Source organism: Myotis myotis, unplaced genomic scaffold (genome assembly GCF_014108235.1).
Source record: "Myotis myotis isolate mMyoMyo1 unplaced genomic scaffold, mMyoMyo1.p scaffold_m19_p_4, whole genome shotgun sequence".
Classification (NCBI taxonomy): domain Eukaryota; kingdom Metazoa; phylum Chordata; class Mammalia; order Chiroptera; family Vespertilionidae; genus Myotis; species Myotis myotis.
Window position 1 is genome coordinate 28,188,171 of NW_023416346.1, and position 18,519 is coordinate 28,206,689.

Below are 18,519 nucleotides of genomic sequence, written 5' to 3' on the forward strand. Positions count from 1 at the left end.
GAGATAGAAACATCAATGATAAGAATCATTGATCGGCTGCCTCCTGCACATCCCCTACCTACCAGAGATCGAGCCTGCAACCCAGGCATGTGCCCTTGACTGGAATAGAACTTGGGACCCTTCAGTCTGCAGGCCGACACTCTGTCCACTGAGCCAAACCATCTAGGGCATAATTCAGCTTTTTATCCATGCTCCATAGAGGGGAAATCTCTCAGAGGTGTAGATAATGTGGAAAAACAGATCATTTGAAAGTCATGAGTACCTTTTTGGAAGTGTGTATCTTTTGGCACCTCCCCCTTCATTCCTAGCTCCTGTTAAGTTAGCCTCTCTCAGTAGATGCTAATGGTGTGGGAGAGTGTCAATAGCTGGTTGGTGTGAGAGTTTCTGGATTGCTTGGTAACAGTAAACTGATTGTAGCTGGTCTGCCTGCATTTTGTATTATATCCTTTTTAAAAAATATATCTTTATTGATTTCAGAGAGGAAGGGAGAGAGATAGAAACATCAATGATGAGAGAGAATCATTTATTGGCTGCCTCCTGCCCCCCCCCCCTACTGGGGATCGAGCCCGCAACCTGGGCATATGCCCTTGGCCAGAACTGAACCTGGGACCCCTCAGTCCGCAGGCCGACGCTCTATCCACTGAGCCAAACTGGCTAGGGCAGGATCTTTTTTTAAGAGTCCACAAGGGCATTCACTTTAAAAGGCTTGTATCCTCTAAATGGAAGAATTGTGTAAGCCACTTATAAGGTATAAGTATTAATGATTCCTTCTTTCCAGATCGCTTATTCCATGTTTTGTGGAAGATAACTTGTATTTCTAGTTGACCAGGAAGTTAGATTTTTCTAGTTTATTAGACTCGTTGATCAGCACTGTTCTAACCTTGGAACAAATGCCTTTTAGATTGTTCCAGCTATTTTCAGCCCCACAGCTTTTCTTCTCTCTCATCTCTGTCTGTCCTTGGTAGTTCTTGTGCTAATTTTGGTACAGAGTGCCTTTCCAGGTATGTAGACGATCAAAAAGAGAAAACCTCTAAAGCTTGTCAAGATAACTAGTAGATGAAACTCTATAATTAGTAGAAACTACATATCACTTATGGTAAAGTATGTTTTAATATAGGCACATGGCATTATAAATAGATTTGCTTACTCAGTTACTAACCAAGTAACCAAGTTTGGTAAAAGATAGGAAAGGTTTTTGCCAAGCTAAAAACATACAGACAGGGTGAGGTGATTTATAAAAAATATTGTCATAGACTGATTGTGCAAGATGCTATAAAACAGGTTCATACAAATAAATAAGAAAGGAAAGAGAAGGTGTGGTATATACCAAAAGTTCTCTTCCCTTGTTCAGCCGTTTATTCCTCCAAGCAGCAACCTAAGCTTTAGATGATGGTGGCTGTTGTGAGGTTTCTATTTCTGTTGCCCCTACTTCCATTCTCTGAGGACCTGTGACTGGCAATGAAAGTCTTGGGAACACTGATGATAAAGGGCACTTTTGATCCATAAACACAAAAAGTGTTCCCTCACACTGGAGAGATTTGCTTTATTCACGGCCACTCATAGAATTCTGTGAAGCCAACATATGGCTCAAATGATATGTTAAAAAGAAATTTATTACTCAAAATTCACAAAACTAAGTTTCAAATATATTTAAGCAAATTATAAATTTAAATGACATTTTTAGTAAGTTATAGCATTCCAAGGATATTAAAACTTAATATTTCACTAAGTTTTTTGGGACACCTTATATAATAATATTGTTGACATTTATGTCTATAGCTAAGATATTTTGAATATGAGTTATTCCTGATATGTAAAAATTGGATCCTGCCTTTGAAGAAACTTTTTTCTCTCTTTAATGTATTTTCATTGATCAGATATACATACTTCTAGAAATGGGGAGAAAGACCGGAAGTAGTTGTGTTCTGGTTTTTATTGCCATAGATAGCAATCTACTTGATAATGAAACAATTTTTATACCATTTAGGGAATAAAAAATTATCAGATCATCAGTAAATGATCTTTTAAATTGTTATAGTTAATTCCTTGACCTACCCTACAAATAAAAGATGGGCTTTAACACTTTAAATTAAAGTTTATATACTAGATAATAACCTTTAAAATATGACATCTTTGAAATATAAATTAAATGTAAAGTTTGAGTATGTGTCCATTTGGAATTAGTGTCCAGTGTGCCGACTGCCACCCAAAGAAATACTAAGCCTATTCTTTATATCATATTTTTTACTAACTGAAAATTTTGAAATTTCTGATAATAAAATCTGGGGAACATTGCCACCGCAAGACAGGAATTATGCCATTCTGCATTTAGTCTTCATGAACATCAAGAGTTTTAAGTACACCTTTCTTTGCATGGTGCTTTGATTTTTTTTTTTTTTTTTTTGCATGGTGGGAACTCATGTTCTGCTCCTCATTTTTGGGAAAATAAGTCTGTAGCATGAAAATTAAGGAATTTGCCTGGCTGGCATGGCTCAGTGGTTGAGTGTCGACCAATGAACCAGGAGGTCAGTTTGATTTCAGATCAGGGCACATGCCCACGTTGCAGGCTCGATTCCCCAGTGTGGGGCATGCAGGTGGCAGCTGATCAATGATTCTCTCTCATCATTGATATTTCTGTCTCTCTCTTCCTTCCTCTCTGAAATCAATACAAATATATATTAAAAAAAGAAAATAAAGGAATTTTCAAGGCTGCTAGTCAAGATTAAGTGGTAGTCTATTTCTCCTACAGAAAAGGAAAAAGTCTTCAATGAAGTTTCAATTTTAATGTGACTGCTAATTTAACCCTTATGATTTTAATTTCTTTAGATTAATCTTAATTATTTTAGCATTATTTTAATGTTATATGTATCATGACAAGAAAATTTTATAGTGAATGTGTGACATACCAAGAGTAAGGTTTATTTATTTATTTTATACACTTTATTTTTATTTTTTGTTAATCCTCACCTGAGGGCATTTTTTCCATTGATTTTTGTAAAATATATTTTTATTGATTTCTGAGAGGAATGGAGAGGGAGCGAGATAGATACATCACTGATGAGAGAGAATCATTGATTGGCTCCTTCTTGCATGCCCCTTACTGGGGATCAAACCCAAAATCTGAGCATGTGCCCTTGACTGGAATCAAACCTGAAACCATTCAGTCTACAGGCCGATGCTCTATCCACTAAGCCAAACCAGCTAGGGCTCCATTGATTTTTTAAAGAGGGTGGAAGGGAGGGGGAGAGAGGGAGAGAGAGAGAGAGAGAGAGAGAGAGAGAGAGAGAGAGAGAGAGAGAGAGAGAGAAACATCGATGTGAGAGAGGCATTGATTGGTTGCCTGCTGCACATGCCCCCACAAGGGTCAGGATGGAGCCTGCAACCAAGATACGTGCCCTTGACTAGAATCAAACCCAGGACCCTTCAGTTCATGAGCTGACGCTTTATCCACTGAGCCAAATCAGTTAGGACCCAAGAATAAAGTTTAATCATGATTTATTTATTAATAGAAATATGTACATATACTTTGAACCTGTTTATGTGAGATACTGTATAGATACTGTGCCGATACTTTTAAACTCTTGTTCCCAAAGTGACTGTGAAAATTATCATATTTAAATGTATGATCTTAAGAATTTAGAGCTTATGTGGGAAGATAATCTTGGGCCTTACTAAGGTAAAATAGTAGAGACTAGAGAAAATGCCCTATGGACCAGTTTAACCCACATCAAGGAGTAAGGATGCCCTGTTATCTTACCTTATTTCAACATCTGCTGAGCTTCATAGGGCTGTGGCTAATTTTTAGTGCACTTACCTGTCTATTCATCAGTCTGATTGAACCCAGTTTATTGACTGGATAAGGCAAAGTGACTCAACCAGATGGGGTGAGAGTATGTGTCACAACAGACATCCTAGTTTTGTTGTTTGAATGTTTTAATGACTCTCTTACAATTTCACCCTTAGTTTTTTTAGACGGAAGGAATTACTTTAACAGTCATAAGTATATTTGGTTGTGTGGTTCAGATAGTGCCTCAACATTATGTTCAGTGGTTCGAATGAATTAGTTCTCTCTCTCTCTCATCCTCATTCAAGGATATTTTTTCATTGATTTTTAGAGAGAGTGGAAGAGAGAGGGAAAGACAGAGAGAAATATCAGTATGAGAGAAACACATCGATTGGTTGCCTCCTTCATGAGCACCGACAAGGGCCCAAGCCAGGGGGGAGCCTGCAACTGAGGTGTATGCCCTTGACTGGAGTTGAACCCAGGACCGTTCAGTCTGCAGGCCCACGCTCTGTCCACTGAGCCAAACCGGCTAGAGATGAATTAGTTCTCTTTTGATTCATGTACTCCTATGTTCAGTTTGAATTATGTAGGTCCTTTGCTTTCCTGCTATTGTCTGGCTCCATCAGACTTTAAGATAGGAAAGAAAGAAGAGAGAAACTCAAATTGGACCATACTTTGTTGCTTTTAGAAGCCCTGGTAGAAGTTTAATAGCAGATACTGTGAAAATCACTTTTATTTACTAATATATGGATTAAAATGTAATATAAATCTTGCTTTATGCAGATACTGACAATGAGTAATTTGTGACTTGTAGTCTGTGCTTCCTGGCCATGTGTAGTAGTGCCAGATTAATTAGAACAGAAAGTAGATTTTAGCTTGGTGAAAATATATGGTTAATGGTTTATTAAGTTCTGAATCTGAATTGCTTTGGCAACTATTAAAGTATGCTGTTTTTCTGTTAATAATAAAAATTTTACATATGTTTATATTTAATAATAGAGAAGAAATTCTTGAACAGATAGGAAATGTTAAGATTTCTCTTTTTCTTGGTAAATTTCCCATTAGTTTATTTCTCTTAAGGTAATCAATAGTGTTAGGTGACAGATTTCTCTGCATGTTTTGTGTTTTTTAAATTAAATTTGTTTGAGTGACATTGTGAATATAATTTTATAGGTTTCAAGTGTACAGTTCTGTAACTCATCATTTGTATATTGTACTGTGTGTTCATCACCCACATCTTCCATGTTTTTGAATGAATACAAGATTCACCTAAGCAAGCAGGTCTTTTTATTTATTTATTTATTTTTATTTATTTATTTTTGAAGGTACAGTCAATTACCCTTATTGTCTTTTATTAGATAGGATTTTATTAAATTAAATCTTTATTTTTCAGATTATTACAGTTGTTCCTCTTCCCCCCCCCCATAGTTCCCCTCCACCCAGTTCCCACCCCACCTTCTGCCCTTACCCCTGCCATTGTCCTCATCCATAGGTGTATGATTTTTGTCCAGTCTATTCCCGCACCCCCCACACCCCCTCCCCCCTGAGAATTGTCAGTCCACTCCCTTTCTGTGTCCCTGATTCTATAATATTCACCAGTTTATTCTGTTCATAAATTATTTATCTTCTTAAAGGATACCTTTCAGTATTTCATATAATATGGTTTGGTGGGATGAACTCCTTTAGCTTTTTCTTATCTGTGAAGCTCTTTATCTGACCTTCAATTCTGAATGATAGCTTTGCTGGATAAAGTAATCTTGGTTTTAGGTTCTTGCTATTCATCATTTTGAATATTTCTTGCCACTCCCTTCTGGCCTGCATAGTTTCTATTGAGAAATCAGCTGACAGTCGTATGGGTACTCCCTTGTAGGTAACTGACTGTTTTTCTCTTGCCGCTTTTAAGATTCTCTCTTTGTCTTTTGCTCTTGGCATTTTAATTATGATGTGTCTTGGTGTGGTCCTCTTTGGATTCCTTTTGTTTGGGGTTCTCTGCACTTCCTGGACTTGTAAGTCTATTTCTTTCACCAGGTAGGGGAAGTTTTCTGTCATTATTTCTTCAAATAGGTTTTCAATATCTTGCTCTCTCTCTTCTTCTGGCACCACTATAATTCGGATGTTGGTATGCTTGAAGTTGTCCCAGAGGCTCCTTACACTATCTTCATATTTTTGGATTCTTTTTTCTTTTTGTTTTTCCGGCTGGGCATTTTTTGCTTCTTTGTATTTCAAATCTTTGACTTGATTCTTGGGATCCTGTAGTTTGCTGTTGGGTCTCTGTATAATATTTTTTATTTCAGTCAATGTATGCTTAATTTCTAGTTGTCCTTTTTCATATCCTCAAGGGTCTCACTAAATTTATCAGCGGTTTCTAGAAAATTCTTGAAAAACCTTATAACCGTGGTTTTGAACTCTATATCCAGTAGTTTGCTTTCCTCCATTTCTGACACTGGTGACCTGTTTCTTTGTCTCCACATTTTGGCTGCTTCCCTTTGTTGGTAGAGTGGCTTTGTGTGCTAGGTGTCCTATAGGGCCCAGTGGCTCGGCCTCTCCAATTACCTGAGGTGGACACTCTTGGTACACCCCTTTGTGGGCTGTGTGCACAGTCTTGTTGTAGTTAAGCCTTGATTGTTGTAGGTATCACTGGGAGGAATTGACCTCCAGGCCAATTGGCTGTGAGAATCAGTTGTGTCTACGGTGGGATAACTTCTGTGCTGGAGACACTCTTATGGGGCAAGACTTGCTTCAGTGGGGCTTTGGTGCTCACTGAGTCTGCCCCCTGAGTGTGTCCCTTATGGATCTGAGGAGTTGTAATCTGGATGGTCCCACTCTGACCACTGGGTACACTGACTCTTGGATCTCTAAGGAGGTGCTAATTTAGCATCTGCCTGAGGCTACCCAGCAGGAGCTATGGAGAGATCCTCAGATTCCTCTTCTTTGTTTGGAGTTTGTAGGCGCCTAAATGAGGCCCAACTGTGAAGCAATGGAAGCTGCTGTGGGGCCTTGGGCCTTCTTTTTGGATGTTCTGGGTCTCTCTGACCCAGCTGCAGTTTGTTAGGTAATTTTAGATTGCAAAGGGCCAGGGCATTCATATGCAAAAGCCTCTGCTCACAGCTTGGGTGGGGCGGGGTCTCAGGAAATCAACAGGGTGGAGCAAACAGCTATGGCTGATCCTCAGCCCTGCCCTAAGAGGACCTGGGTCTCACTGTTCCGCGGTAATCGCTGCAGGTGCCTCTGAGAGAAAGCCGCCCTCAAGTTCTGCCTGATGTCAGACAGTCCAGTTTCTCCCCGTATGAGTCTGGGTCCCCAGAGACTCGCCCGGAACTGGAGTTCAGAGCAGTCGGGAGCTTGAGATTCCTTCCCGATTGAAAAAGACAGCCGCATCCTCAGTTGCCAGCCCTTTCCGTGTGCGCCTCCGTACCTCTGCACTTTACTTCCACACCGCACCTCCTCTGAGTCTCAGTGTGCTTTTCTCTTTCTTTCTAATTGTAGAATTTCCACTCGGCCAGCCTTCCTGTGGTTCTGGATGATGTCCGTTTTGTCTTTTAGTTGTATTTTTGTTTTTTTTTTTAATTAAATCTTTATTGTTCAGATTATTACATTTGTTCCTCTTTTTTTCCCCCCATAACTCCCCTCCTCCCAGTTCCCGCCCCACCCTCCGCCCTCACTCCCCACCCACTGTCCTCATCCATAGGTGCACGATTTTTGTCCAGTCTCTTCCCGCATCTCCCACACCCCTTTCCCCCCCAGGAATAGTCAGTCCATTCCCTTTCTATGTCCCTGATTCTATTATAATCAACAGTTCATTCAGTTCATCAGATTATTTATTCACTTGATTCTTAGATTCACTTGTTGATAGATGCATATTTGTTGTTCATAATTTGTATCTTTACCTTTTTCTTCCTCTTCCTCTTCTTAAAGGATACCTTTCAGCATTTCATATAATCCTGGTTTGGTGGTGATGAACTCCTTTAGCTTTTCCTTATCTGTGAAGCTCTTTATCTGACCTTCAATTCTGAATGATAGCTTTGCTGGATAAAGTAATCTTGGTTGTAGGTTCTTGGTATTCATCACTTTGAATATTTCTTGCCACTCCCTTCTGGCCTGCAAAGTTTCTGTTGAGAAATCAGCTGACAGTCGTATGGGTATTCCCTTGTAGGTAACTGAGTTTCTTTCTCTTGCTGTTTTTAAGATTCTCTCTTTATCTTTTGCTCTTGGCATTTTAATTATGATGTGTCTTGGTGTGGTCCTCTTTGGATTCCTTTTGTTTGGGGTTCTCCGCGCTTCTTGGACCTGTAAGTCCATTCCTTTCACCAGGTGGGGGAAGTTTTCTGTCATTATTTCTTCAAATAGGTTTTCAATATCTTGCTCTCTCTCATCTTCTGGCACCCCTATAATTCTGATGTTGGTACGCTTGAAGCTGTCCCAGAGGCTCCTTACACTATCCTCGCATTTTTGGATTCTTTTTTTATTTTGCTTTTCCGGTTGGGTGTTTTTTGCTTCCTCGCATTTCAAATCATTGACTTGATTCTTGCGCTCCTCTGGTCTGCTGTCGGGAGTCTGTATAATATTCGTTATTTCAGTCCGTGTATGCTTAATTTCTAGTTGGTTCCCCAATATAAGATCGAGGGTCTCATTAGTTTTCTTGTAGATCTCATTAAGTTTATCGGTGGCTTCTAAACAGTTCTTGAGAGACCTTAAAAGTGTGGTTCTGAACTCTATATCGTCCATTGACAATTTTGTCGTGTTTCTTTGTCTCCGCATTTTGTTATGCTTCCTTGGTGCACCCCCTAGTGGTCTTTGTTCGCAGTCTTATAGTTAAATCTTGATTCTTGTAGCTAATTCCAGGGAGGGTTTGACCTCCAGGCCAAGTGGCTATGAGAATCAGCTGTGTCAGCAGTGAGAGAACTTCTGTCCTCTAGGGAGGTGCTAATCTGGCATTTGCCTGAGGCTATCCGGCAAATGCCTGTGTGCAGGGCTTGGGCGGGGCGGGTCGCACAGGATCAACAGGGTGGGCCGGAGAGAGCAGTTATGGCGGCTCTCAGTCCTGTCCCCAGGGGCTCTGCCTCTCTGAGTCCCAGCACCCGCTGCAAAGCTCAGAGAGAAAGCTGCACTCGCTCTGACCGAAGCCAGACAGTCCCGCTTCTCCCGTTTGAGTCTGGGTCCCTAGAGACTCGCCCGTATCTGGAGCTCAGAGTCTGCAGCTCCCTCCCGATTGAAAACGCCAACCGCGCCCTCCGCCGCCAACCCGCTCCTCGCACTCTGCACCTCAGAATTTGACTTCAGCACTGCGCCTCCTCTGAGTGTCCGTATGCGTTTCTCTTTCCTCCTAGTTGTAGGACTTCCACTCAGCCAGCGTTCCTGTGGTTCTGGGTGATGTCCCTTCCGTTTTTTGGTTTCACTTTTGAAGTAGTTGTTCAAAGCAGCAAACTCCGGCGTTAACCTATGCCACCATCTTGGTTTTCCCAGTCTAGTTGTATTTTTGAAGTGGTTGTGCGAGGCAGCAATTTCCAGTGTTTACCTATGCCGCCATCTTGGTTTTGCACAAGCAGGTCTTGTTAGAAATGGAATCTTTTAACCCAGCGCTCACCATGAGTCTGGTGGGTAGAATAAGAAAGTCTTTATTTACATTCAGATTATCTGCTTGGTGTCCATATTTTAATCCAAGCCCATTTATTTCTGCCAGGTAGCACAGAGCATGTCCTTCGGCTGTCCAGGCAATATGTGCTTTAGGAAAATAAATTTATTTTAATATTAGTCTAGGCCAAATCCTGCAGGAGGAAAATATCACATATATTCCAAAGCAAATATAAAGGTGTTTTGATTTTCCAATGTCTTAGATTATCTGTGCAACTTTCTTTCAGTAGTTTGAATTATTCATATTTTAGACCTGTTTGCCTTTTGGTTGAAAAAATATCTGAGCCAGTTAAATTATCCAAACGTCTTTCTTAAAAGTGGTATTATTAATGATACATTTGACAGCAGTGAGCATAGAGTAGGAGTACTGTGGAATATACCGTTTCCATTTTAATTTTTACTATTCTGAAGCCTGTTTATATTCTGTCTCCACCTAAAAAAATCCAGTGCTAATAGAAAGAAATGACATTTTGAAGAAAAAATAGTAGAATAGAGAAGCAGGGTGGGTGGGAAGTTATATTTCATTGAGGGTGGTATAGGGCCCAGAAACTTCCAAATGTACCACAGATTACTTTATACTGGAAATATATTAACTTAGAAATTCATACAAATGATAATATTAAAGGCTCATAATATTTAACCTTAGAACACATTAGATCAGGATGGGCTTTTGCAAAGGAGCTAGTGACCAGATTTAAATTAGAACCCATATATTCTGATTCACAATTCCTTCTCCAATTCTTTGCTTTGTTTCTTTTTCAAAAATAAAAAATATTTCTGTGTAAATCCTAAAACTTCATGACTACCTCTCCAGCTTTGTTTCTCATCGTGTTCTTCTTACTGTCTATACTACAGCCACACTAGCCTGTTTTTGGCTTCTAGAACTATCCTTGCTTCCCCCCAAACCTTACCTCATTCATGCCTACTCATCTTTCAGATGACAGCTCAAATTTCACTTTTAGGGAGACTTGGTCCTCCTTCCTCCCTGTTCCTTCAAATTAGATCAGGTTTCCCATGTTATATACTCTAAGAGCCCCTTGTATCTTTCCTTTATTGCTTTGATCATAGATTATAATATGGTTATTAGTATAATTATTTCAATGCCTGTATTCTGCACTGTTCTGTAATTTTGATGAGGGCAGGAGCCATGTCTGTCTTATACACGATTGTTTTCTAATATCTAGCATAATTCCTGCACTTGGCAGGAACTCAGTAATAGAATAAATGAATGAGTGAATTTGGGCCAAATAGAGCATAGAGCTTATATGTTGGATTGATGGGAATCAAAGCTGGAAAGGCAGCCTGGTGGCAAATGGTGAAGGCTTTTAATTGTGAATGCTGCAATATGAAGGCAGATTTATGAGGAAGGGCAGACTGATTGTTGGGAGCCATGAGGGCTTGGGCTGGATGGATAAGGTATCCCTGTGCTGGGTTGTAGAGGCTCTTGATGCCCCAGATCAGGAGTTTTAGTGGAAGGGTAGGAGCAGAAGCCAGTTGTCAGGATTAAAGAGGTGAAAGGACTTTGAGGGTATTAGGTCTGTGGATATAGAGCAGTGATGGTGAACCTTTTGAGCTTGGCATGTCAGCATTTTGAAAAACCCTAACTTAACTCTGGTGCCGTGTCACATATAGAAATTTTTTTACCTTTGCAACCATAGTAAAACAAAGATTTATATTTTGATATTTATTTTATATATTTAAATGCCATTTAACAAAGAAAAATCAACCAAAAAAATGAGTTCGCGTGTCACCTCTGACACGCATGTCATAGGTTCGCCATCACTGATATAGAGCATTCCTTTTATTTTTTTAAAAATATATTTTTATTGATCTCAGAGAGGAAGGGAAAGGGAGAGAGAGAGAGAAGCATCAACGATGAGAGAGAATCATTGATCGGCTGCCTCGTGCACGCCCCACACTGGGGATCGAGCCCACAACCGGGGTATATGCCCCAGCTGGAATTGAACCATGATCTTCTGGTTCAAAGGTCAGTGCTCAATCACTGAACCATGCCAGCTGGGCTATAGAGAGCATTCCTTTTAGAAGCTTAACTGGATAGTAATAGAAGGGATCAAAGAAAGGAATCTTTTAGAGGTGGTGGGGAGACCTTTGGGTTTTGAAAGCAAGAAGAAAGGAAACAGTGTAAGAAATTCATAAAATGAGAAGAATATGAAATGCAAATAATGGAGGAAATTAGAAAAAAATGTGTTTGAATCAAAGTCCTTTTGGGAGTGGAGAAGTGGTAAAATCTAGTGCAGTTGAAAGATTTGGTTCTGTAGTAGAAGGACCATGAAGCACTGTTTGATAGAATACTTCACACAGTTCAGGGTAGGTACTTCAATTAGTAACCATTTCCTTCTACTGTGAGACTGATGGGAAGGTAAGAAGATAAATATAAGGTAGAAATCTCTTTAGCTTAAGATAAGGGAACAACCTCACTAAAACTGTGACTTGTCAAGAGGAAGGCTTATTGACATTCTGGTGCCTCCTGGAGAGCACTAAAATGATAGGGAACCTCGAGTGTCTTACTTTCACAGGTATTTGAATATAGTACATGATAATATAGTTCATTGCGATTGCTTTTTTGCTTTTTATTATTTACAAATGCAGTTCTGATTTGTGAGTTCTTAAAACTATGTTTTTGCATGTTCTGTTTACTTTTACCCTGATAGATACATCTGCTTATAATTCTTTTTGCTTTGTCTTCAGTTCGGATATTTTGGATGGCAGTAGTAGTAGCAGTAGCAGCAGTGTCATCCTCAGACTCACTGGCTAAAGGCAGCACGATTGCAGAGTCTCCAGTAGCATGCTCCAATTCATGCCCTCCATTCATCTTGATGGATGATCTCTCACCCAAGTGATTTACCCATTTCTGATTCAGTGTTTTAGCTGCTGTTTCCTACATAAATCATTCAGTGAGAGGAACACAGAGAACTTTGATCCACAATGAGGATTAAAGTATTACATATTTAAACCATTTTGACACCATTCTTTTTTTGGCATCTCTCCTCTACAGTTCAATTTTATGAGGATAGTGACCTTACTTGTGTGTGTGTGTGTCTCTCTCTCTTTTTGCTGATCACATTTTGGATCTAGGGACTAAATCTCAAATACGTTTAAGGAAAGCACTGATATGTATTTTTTTTAATGATATGTATTTTTTTTACTGATATGTATTTTTGATAATGGTTCCTTTCCCCAGCAGTTATATGACACCTAGAGTAGATCAGAAATTCTCTTGCTTGACAAATTATTTGTCCTCTGCTGGCCACATAGTTTCAAATCTATTTCACAATAGATGAGTTGCTTTTCATTTTATATATATTTTTTATTTTTCTGCATCAGTTTAAAGCACATTGTTTGGTTTCCTTTTTCTGTTTGAGCTGCTCACTTGCCATTTCTCACAGAGCGGAAAAAACACACAGTTGCTTTCATTACTACCCATATTGCTTCTTTGTTGTTGGAGTGTATGACGTGAGGATTGATTTTAGTGCTGAGAGTGTAAATGAACTTACATGATGCCTGGAGTAGTCACCACACAAGTTCCTGTGACTTAGCTACCACAGTTGATATTTTTCTCCCCAAATCTGTTACCCTAAGGAATATATACAATATTATTAATATTTCTAGGTGGTGTTATCAAGGAGAAGAAATTCCTGCCTTGACCAGATGTGTGGAGCACCTACAAATGAATGAATAATGTTATTTACCCACTAACTACTGTCTAGAAAGCATACATGAAGCTTGACAGCTTGCCCTGGGTGGTATTATGAGGCCTGAGATGCCTTGGGGTAAAGATGTATATCATAAGGTACCTAGAAAAGGGGGCTTTATGTGACTGCCACATACTGTTTTGATTGCTGCTTTTTTCTGATTACTTTTGTGACATTAAATTCTTTTGTTTTGTCGTGTGATGAGTGGTGCTGCTGACTGTGTTTTGGTCATTGTGTTGCCACCAGAATCAGAACCCAGTTCTTTTTCATGCTGCCTTATAGCAAGGCAATTTAATATCTATGTGGAGTAGGAACTGAAAAAAAAATCAATGTTATTGTGAACTCTGCTTTTAAGAAGCTGTTTGAGCTGTGAACATTGTACATGATAGTCTGAGATACCAGAAGTTAATTTTTAAAAGGTAAATCCTGAATGGAGCTATTTTAAAAACCTGAATGTAGTCTATTGTTGTGTTATTTATTATTTAAAATTGTGTAAAAATGTCTGTCATGGTAGATTTCTTTTAATGTTCATATATTGTGGGTGGATAGTCTGTATTTAATATGCAAATTTGCCTGCTAGGATCATAGTATTCCATTTTTGAATGTATGTAAGAAACGAAAACTACTGCACTTGTGTGTTTTGAAGGCAAAGATCCTTGAATCTTGAAGGAAGATGTTGCACTTTGCAGGTACTCGCTGACTAGTAATACTGAATAGCTTGAAGGGAAACATATTCTCTTTGAATTATAAGAGAGCATCACTTAGCTAGCAATAAGTAGTTCTGTTACAGCATCAGATGCGTTGTTTATTTTAAATAGTAATAACCACCATTAATGGCTTTATTTCTCATACTGCTTTCACCTGTGCAAAGGCCATAATCCTTCAAACCTAACATAAATGTGTGTATTATGAAGATTGTTCTCTAGTATGCCATTTTAAAGAAACATTATTTCTATGGTATTCAGTGTATTTATTCTGTTTGTGAAAGAACCATGTTAAGATGTTTCTTCCTATATAATATTGAGCGATGGTTTTATCTTACAGGATACTTATCCACATTCACTCTACTGTCTTTTTGCCTTAAAGGGACACTTTTGGCCATTTAGTGGCTCTAATTTAGAACTCTTAAGAAATAACCTTTGGAATGTGATATTTATTTTTCAAATTCAGTGGTGGGGTAGAATTAGGGCAGGAAAATGAAATTGTTCCAATGGTATGAGAACTAGGAAGCAAGATGGTTAACTTTATTGTTTAAAAGGACTAGGAAGTTAAGTTTCTGCAGGGATTGTTTTGAGATAAATAAAAGGTAGAGATGCTAATCTTCAGATTAGCTTGGTTAAGAGAACCCCTTTATTTTTATATAAAATTTAATATTTGAAAAGTGATCATTGTTATAAATTAAAATTATCTCTTCCTATTCTATATTATATCATATTTCAGGCTTCTATTTGAAGATAAATACAAGAGATGATATGGTAAGAAAATCCTATAGATGATGCTCTTTTTGCTTGACTGACTTATGTAATCATTGTATTTCATGATAACTGCTTTTGGAATAATGGGAAATTTTGTGAAATGCTGACCTTGTGTATATCTTAAAATGCAAATTTAATAAAGTGTGTACACATGCATAAAATTCTGTAAAATTTTTCAAGTGTATTTATTTTATTCATATTAATAACTAGAGGCCCGGTGCATGAAATTCATGCGGGGGGGGGGTCTCTCAGCCCAGCCTGCACCCTCTCCAATCTGGGATCCCTCTCACAATCCAGGACTGCTGGCTCCCAACCGCTTGCCTGTCTGATTGCCCCTAACCTCTTCTGCCTGCCAGCCGAATCACTCCCTAACCACTCCCCTGCCAGCCTGATCGATGCCTGACTGCTCCCCTGCTGGCCCAATTGCTCCTAACTGCCCTCCCCTGCCAGCCTGGTCACCCCTAACTGCCCTCCTGTGCTGGTTTGGTCCCCCCCAGATGCCCTCTCCTGCAGGCCTGGTCCCCCTCTAACTGCCCTCCCCTGCAGGCCTGGTCTCCCCCAACTGTCCTCTTCAGGCCTGGTCCCCACCACTGCCCTCCCCTGCCAGCCTGATCCCCCCAACTGCCCTCCCCTGCAGGCCTGATCCCCCCAACTGCCCTCCCCTGCAGGCCTGGTCCCCCTAACTGCCCTCCCCTGCAGGCCTCGTCCCCCCAACTGCCCTCCCCTGCAGGCCTGGTCCCCCTAACTGCCCTCCCCTTCAGGCCTGGTCTCCCCCAACTGTCCTCCTCTGCAGGCCTGGTCCCCACCACTGCCCTCCCCTGCATGCCTGGTCCCCCCAACTGCCCTCCCTTGCAGGCCTGGTCCCCCCAACTGCCCTCTCCTGCAGGCCTGGTCCCCCCAACTGCCCTCCCCTGCAAGCCTGGTCCCCCCAACTGCCCTCCCCTGCATGCCTGGTCCCCCCAACTGCCCTCCCCTGCATGCCTGGTCCCCCCAACTGCCCTCCCCTGCATGCCTGGTCCCCCCAACTGCCCTCCCTTGCAGGCCTAGTCCCCCCAACTCCCCTCCCCTGCAGGTCTGGTCCCTCCCAACTGCCCTTCCCTGCAGGCCTGGTCCCCCACAACTGCCCTCCCCTGCCAGCCATCTTGTGGTGGCCATCTTTTGTCCACATGGGGGAGGCCATCTTGTGTGTTGGAGTGATGGTCAATTTGCATATCACCGCTTTATTAGATAGAATGATTTTCTGCCTCCATAGTTCAGTATTACATTCTTTTTGGCTAATTGCAATCAAGTTTTGAATAAAAGGGTATCAGGAACACAAAGGAACTAATAACTATATTGAAGTTTGCACTGTTTCCCAAAACAAAGAGAAATCTCCCCCCATAACCTGTCAAATTTTCAAGAAAATTTTTTAGAATTTGACAATTTAGAAGGTTCTTGCCAAGACCACATGGATTTCATACTTGTTTTCAATTTATTTTATCTTGTTTGTTTTTTACATATTCATAAGGCTAAATTGTTTTTAGAACTAGATGGAGGGGTAGACAGGCAAAAAATAAAAGCCTTTTTGTATGACTCAGGTTACAAGCACTCAGTTTTCTTTTCAGTATTTTAAAAATATATGAACTGATTTATTTCACATTTACAGAAAAGTTGTATAAATATCACAAAGAACTCCAGTATATCCTTCACCCTGGTTTCTCACTTGTTGATATTTAACCACATTTGCTTTATCATTCTCTCTCTCTCTCAATTCTTGTATGTATGTATGTATGTATGTATGTATGTATCTATCTATCTTATGTGTGTATGAACACACATTTTTTTTCTGAACCAACAGTTACAGGCATGATATGCCCTATTATCCTTAAATGCGTCAGTGAAAATTTTCTAAAGACTTGGACATTCCATATAATCACATTACAGCTTTCAAAATTAGGAAGTTAACTTTGATACCATTTAATCTTCAGACCCCTTTCAAATTTTTCCTATGGTCCTGATAATGCTATTTAAGCAAAAGGAAAAGAAATCTTATATCTGGCCCAGGATTCAAGCCAGTATTACATGTTACATTTAATCATTGTGTGTGTGGTTTCCCTCAATCTGGAAGTTCCCCGATCTTTCCTTGTCTTTGGTGACCTTCATATTTCTGAAAAGTGCTAGTCAGATATTGTGAGAAATGTCCCTTAATTTAGGTTTGACTGATGTTTCCTAGTTATTAAATTCAGGTTTTTTTAAATTATTATTTTGGGCAGGAATACTACATAAGCAATGCTGTGTTCTCAATATATCATAGCAGGAGGCACATGCTGTCACTGTCCTAATACTGGTGATGGTAACCTTGATCCTTTGGTTAAATTGGTGTCTACCATGTTATTCCATTGAACAGTTAGTGTTTTCCCTTTGAAAATAATAAAATATTTGTATAGAGATCCTTTGAGAGTATTACATATCTTGTTTCCTCATGAAATTTCACTTACTACTATTAGTATCCACTAATCTTCTCTGATGGTATTATGATGGCTATCTAATGGTGACTCTCTAATTCTATCATTTCTACTACATTTATTAATTGTCATTCTACTGTAAAGAAAATTCCCTTCTCTACTATTTATTTACATCAATGTAGATTCGTGGACTCCTATTTTAGTCAATGGGATTTAACCCATTACCATGATTATATTGATATTCATCTCTCAGATTTGGATGGTGAGTGCCCCTCCATGCCAGCTCCTGAGTCCTGTTGACAAATCCCTATGATTTTTTGAGCAGTGCTTTACTTTCTGGCATAAGATGTCCCAGATTCATACTTTTCTTGCCCCAGCCCTAGGATCAGCCATTTCTCTAAGGAGCCCTGATTTCTTTTAATGGAGAATGGTATTTCAAAGTCAAGGTGCAGGCTAGACACTGGTATAATCATTGCCACTGGGGGGTGGGGGCAGCATGGTTTAAATGCCTTCTCAGCATAGATCCACACATATTTATATTTGTTCATCTATTAAAAATCATGAATTCAAATTCATAACTCCTGTTTCAGTTCAACAACACAGGGTACATCCTGGCATCTACCCTATAATTCCATTCTCAGGTAGTGACAGACCTGGTTCCCTTTATCCTCAAAACAATTGGTAATTTCTCCTGTATGTAACCAATTTCCAGCCCTGACATCCTGGCTGCCTTGCTAGCCCAACCATCTCTTTGGCTCTGACCCTCATGCCCCTCTAGCCCTACCAGCCCTGGCTGCCTCTATGAAGGGAAAGGGAAAAAGATCTAAATACTCAAGTTTTAAATATCCCTGGCTTACACCACCAACAACCTCCTTTTCCTTTGTGTTCAACTATTCACAGTTCAGGGATTTTTTTCTCTTTTTTTTTCGACATTTTTTTATTACAGTTTACATTCAATATTATTTTACATTAGTTTCAGGTATACAGTGGTTAGACAATCATAAACTTCACAAAGCGTTTCTTCCAATATTGTCAGTATTCACCTGGCACCATACAGAGTTATTACAATATTATTGACTATATTCCCTATGCCATACTTTACAAGAGATTTCTTAGACTGTTTATCAATTTAACAGATATTTATTGAGCCCTGTGCTGGGAACTATAAGTGCAGATTAAGTTCGTGCCTTCAAGAAGACAAGTCTAGTGAAATAAACAGAAATACACAGACTATTAGAAGCACCAATTTGAGTGTGCTGGGTGAATACAAAGGAAGAGCACCCAACATAGGCTGTGCTGTGCTTCTGAAATGTTTCCCAGAAGTAGCACTGAAGCTGAATCTTGAAGAGCAATCTTGGGTGGAGGTGGGAGTCAGGTAGAGGGAAATCGGATACAGGTAAGAAGAGACCAAATCACTATCACAGAAATACAGTAATTTGACAATTATGGAAAATGAGGCTGGATTAACCAAT

The 18,519-nt window shown here is 39.8% G+C and overlaps 1 protein-coding gene and 1 pseudogene across 11 annotated transcripts in view; both read left to right on the forward strand.

The window, feature by feature from the left end:
• Window positions 1-14,764, forward strand: part of FAM122B (family with sequence similarity 122B) — a 29,384-nt gene extending 14,620 nt beyond the window's left edge. For 7 of the 11 annotated variants that reach the window (XM_036305540.1, XM_036305534.1, XM_036305532.1 and 4 more), the window contains one exon: window positions 13,046-14,764. Coding sequence is in view for 9 of the 11 variants with exons in the window: in XM_036305534.1 (XP_036161427.1) it covers window positions 13,046-13,115 (70 nt within the window). In the remaining 2 variants the exon portion in view is untranslated. The other 4 variants (XR_004966989.1, XM_036305533.1, XM_036305542.1 and 1 more) reach the window with 4 other exon arrangements.
• On the forward strand, window positions 2,627-2,751 carry LOC118654915 (annotated as a pseudogene).
• Window positions 14,765-18,519: the final 3,755 nt, after the last annotated feature.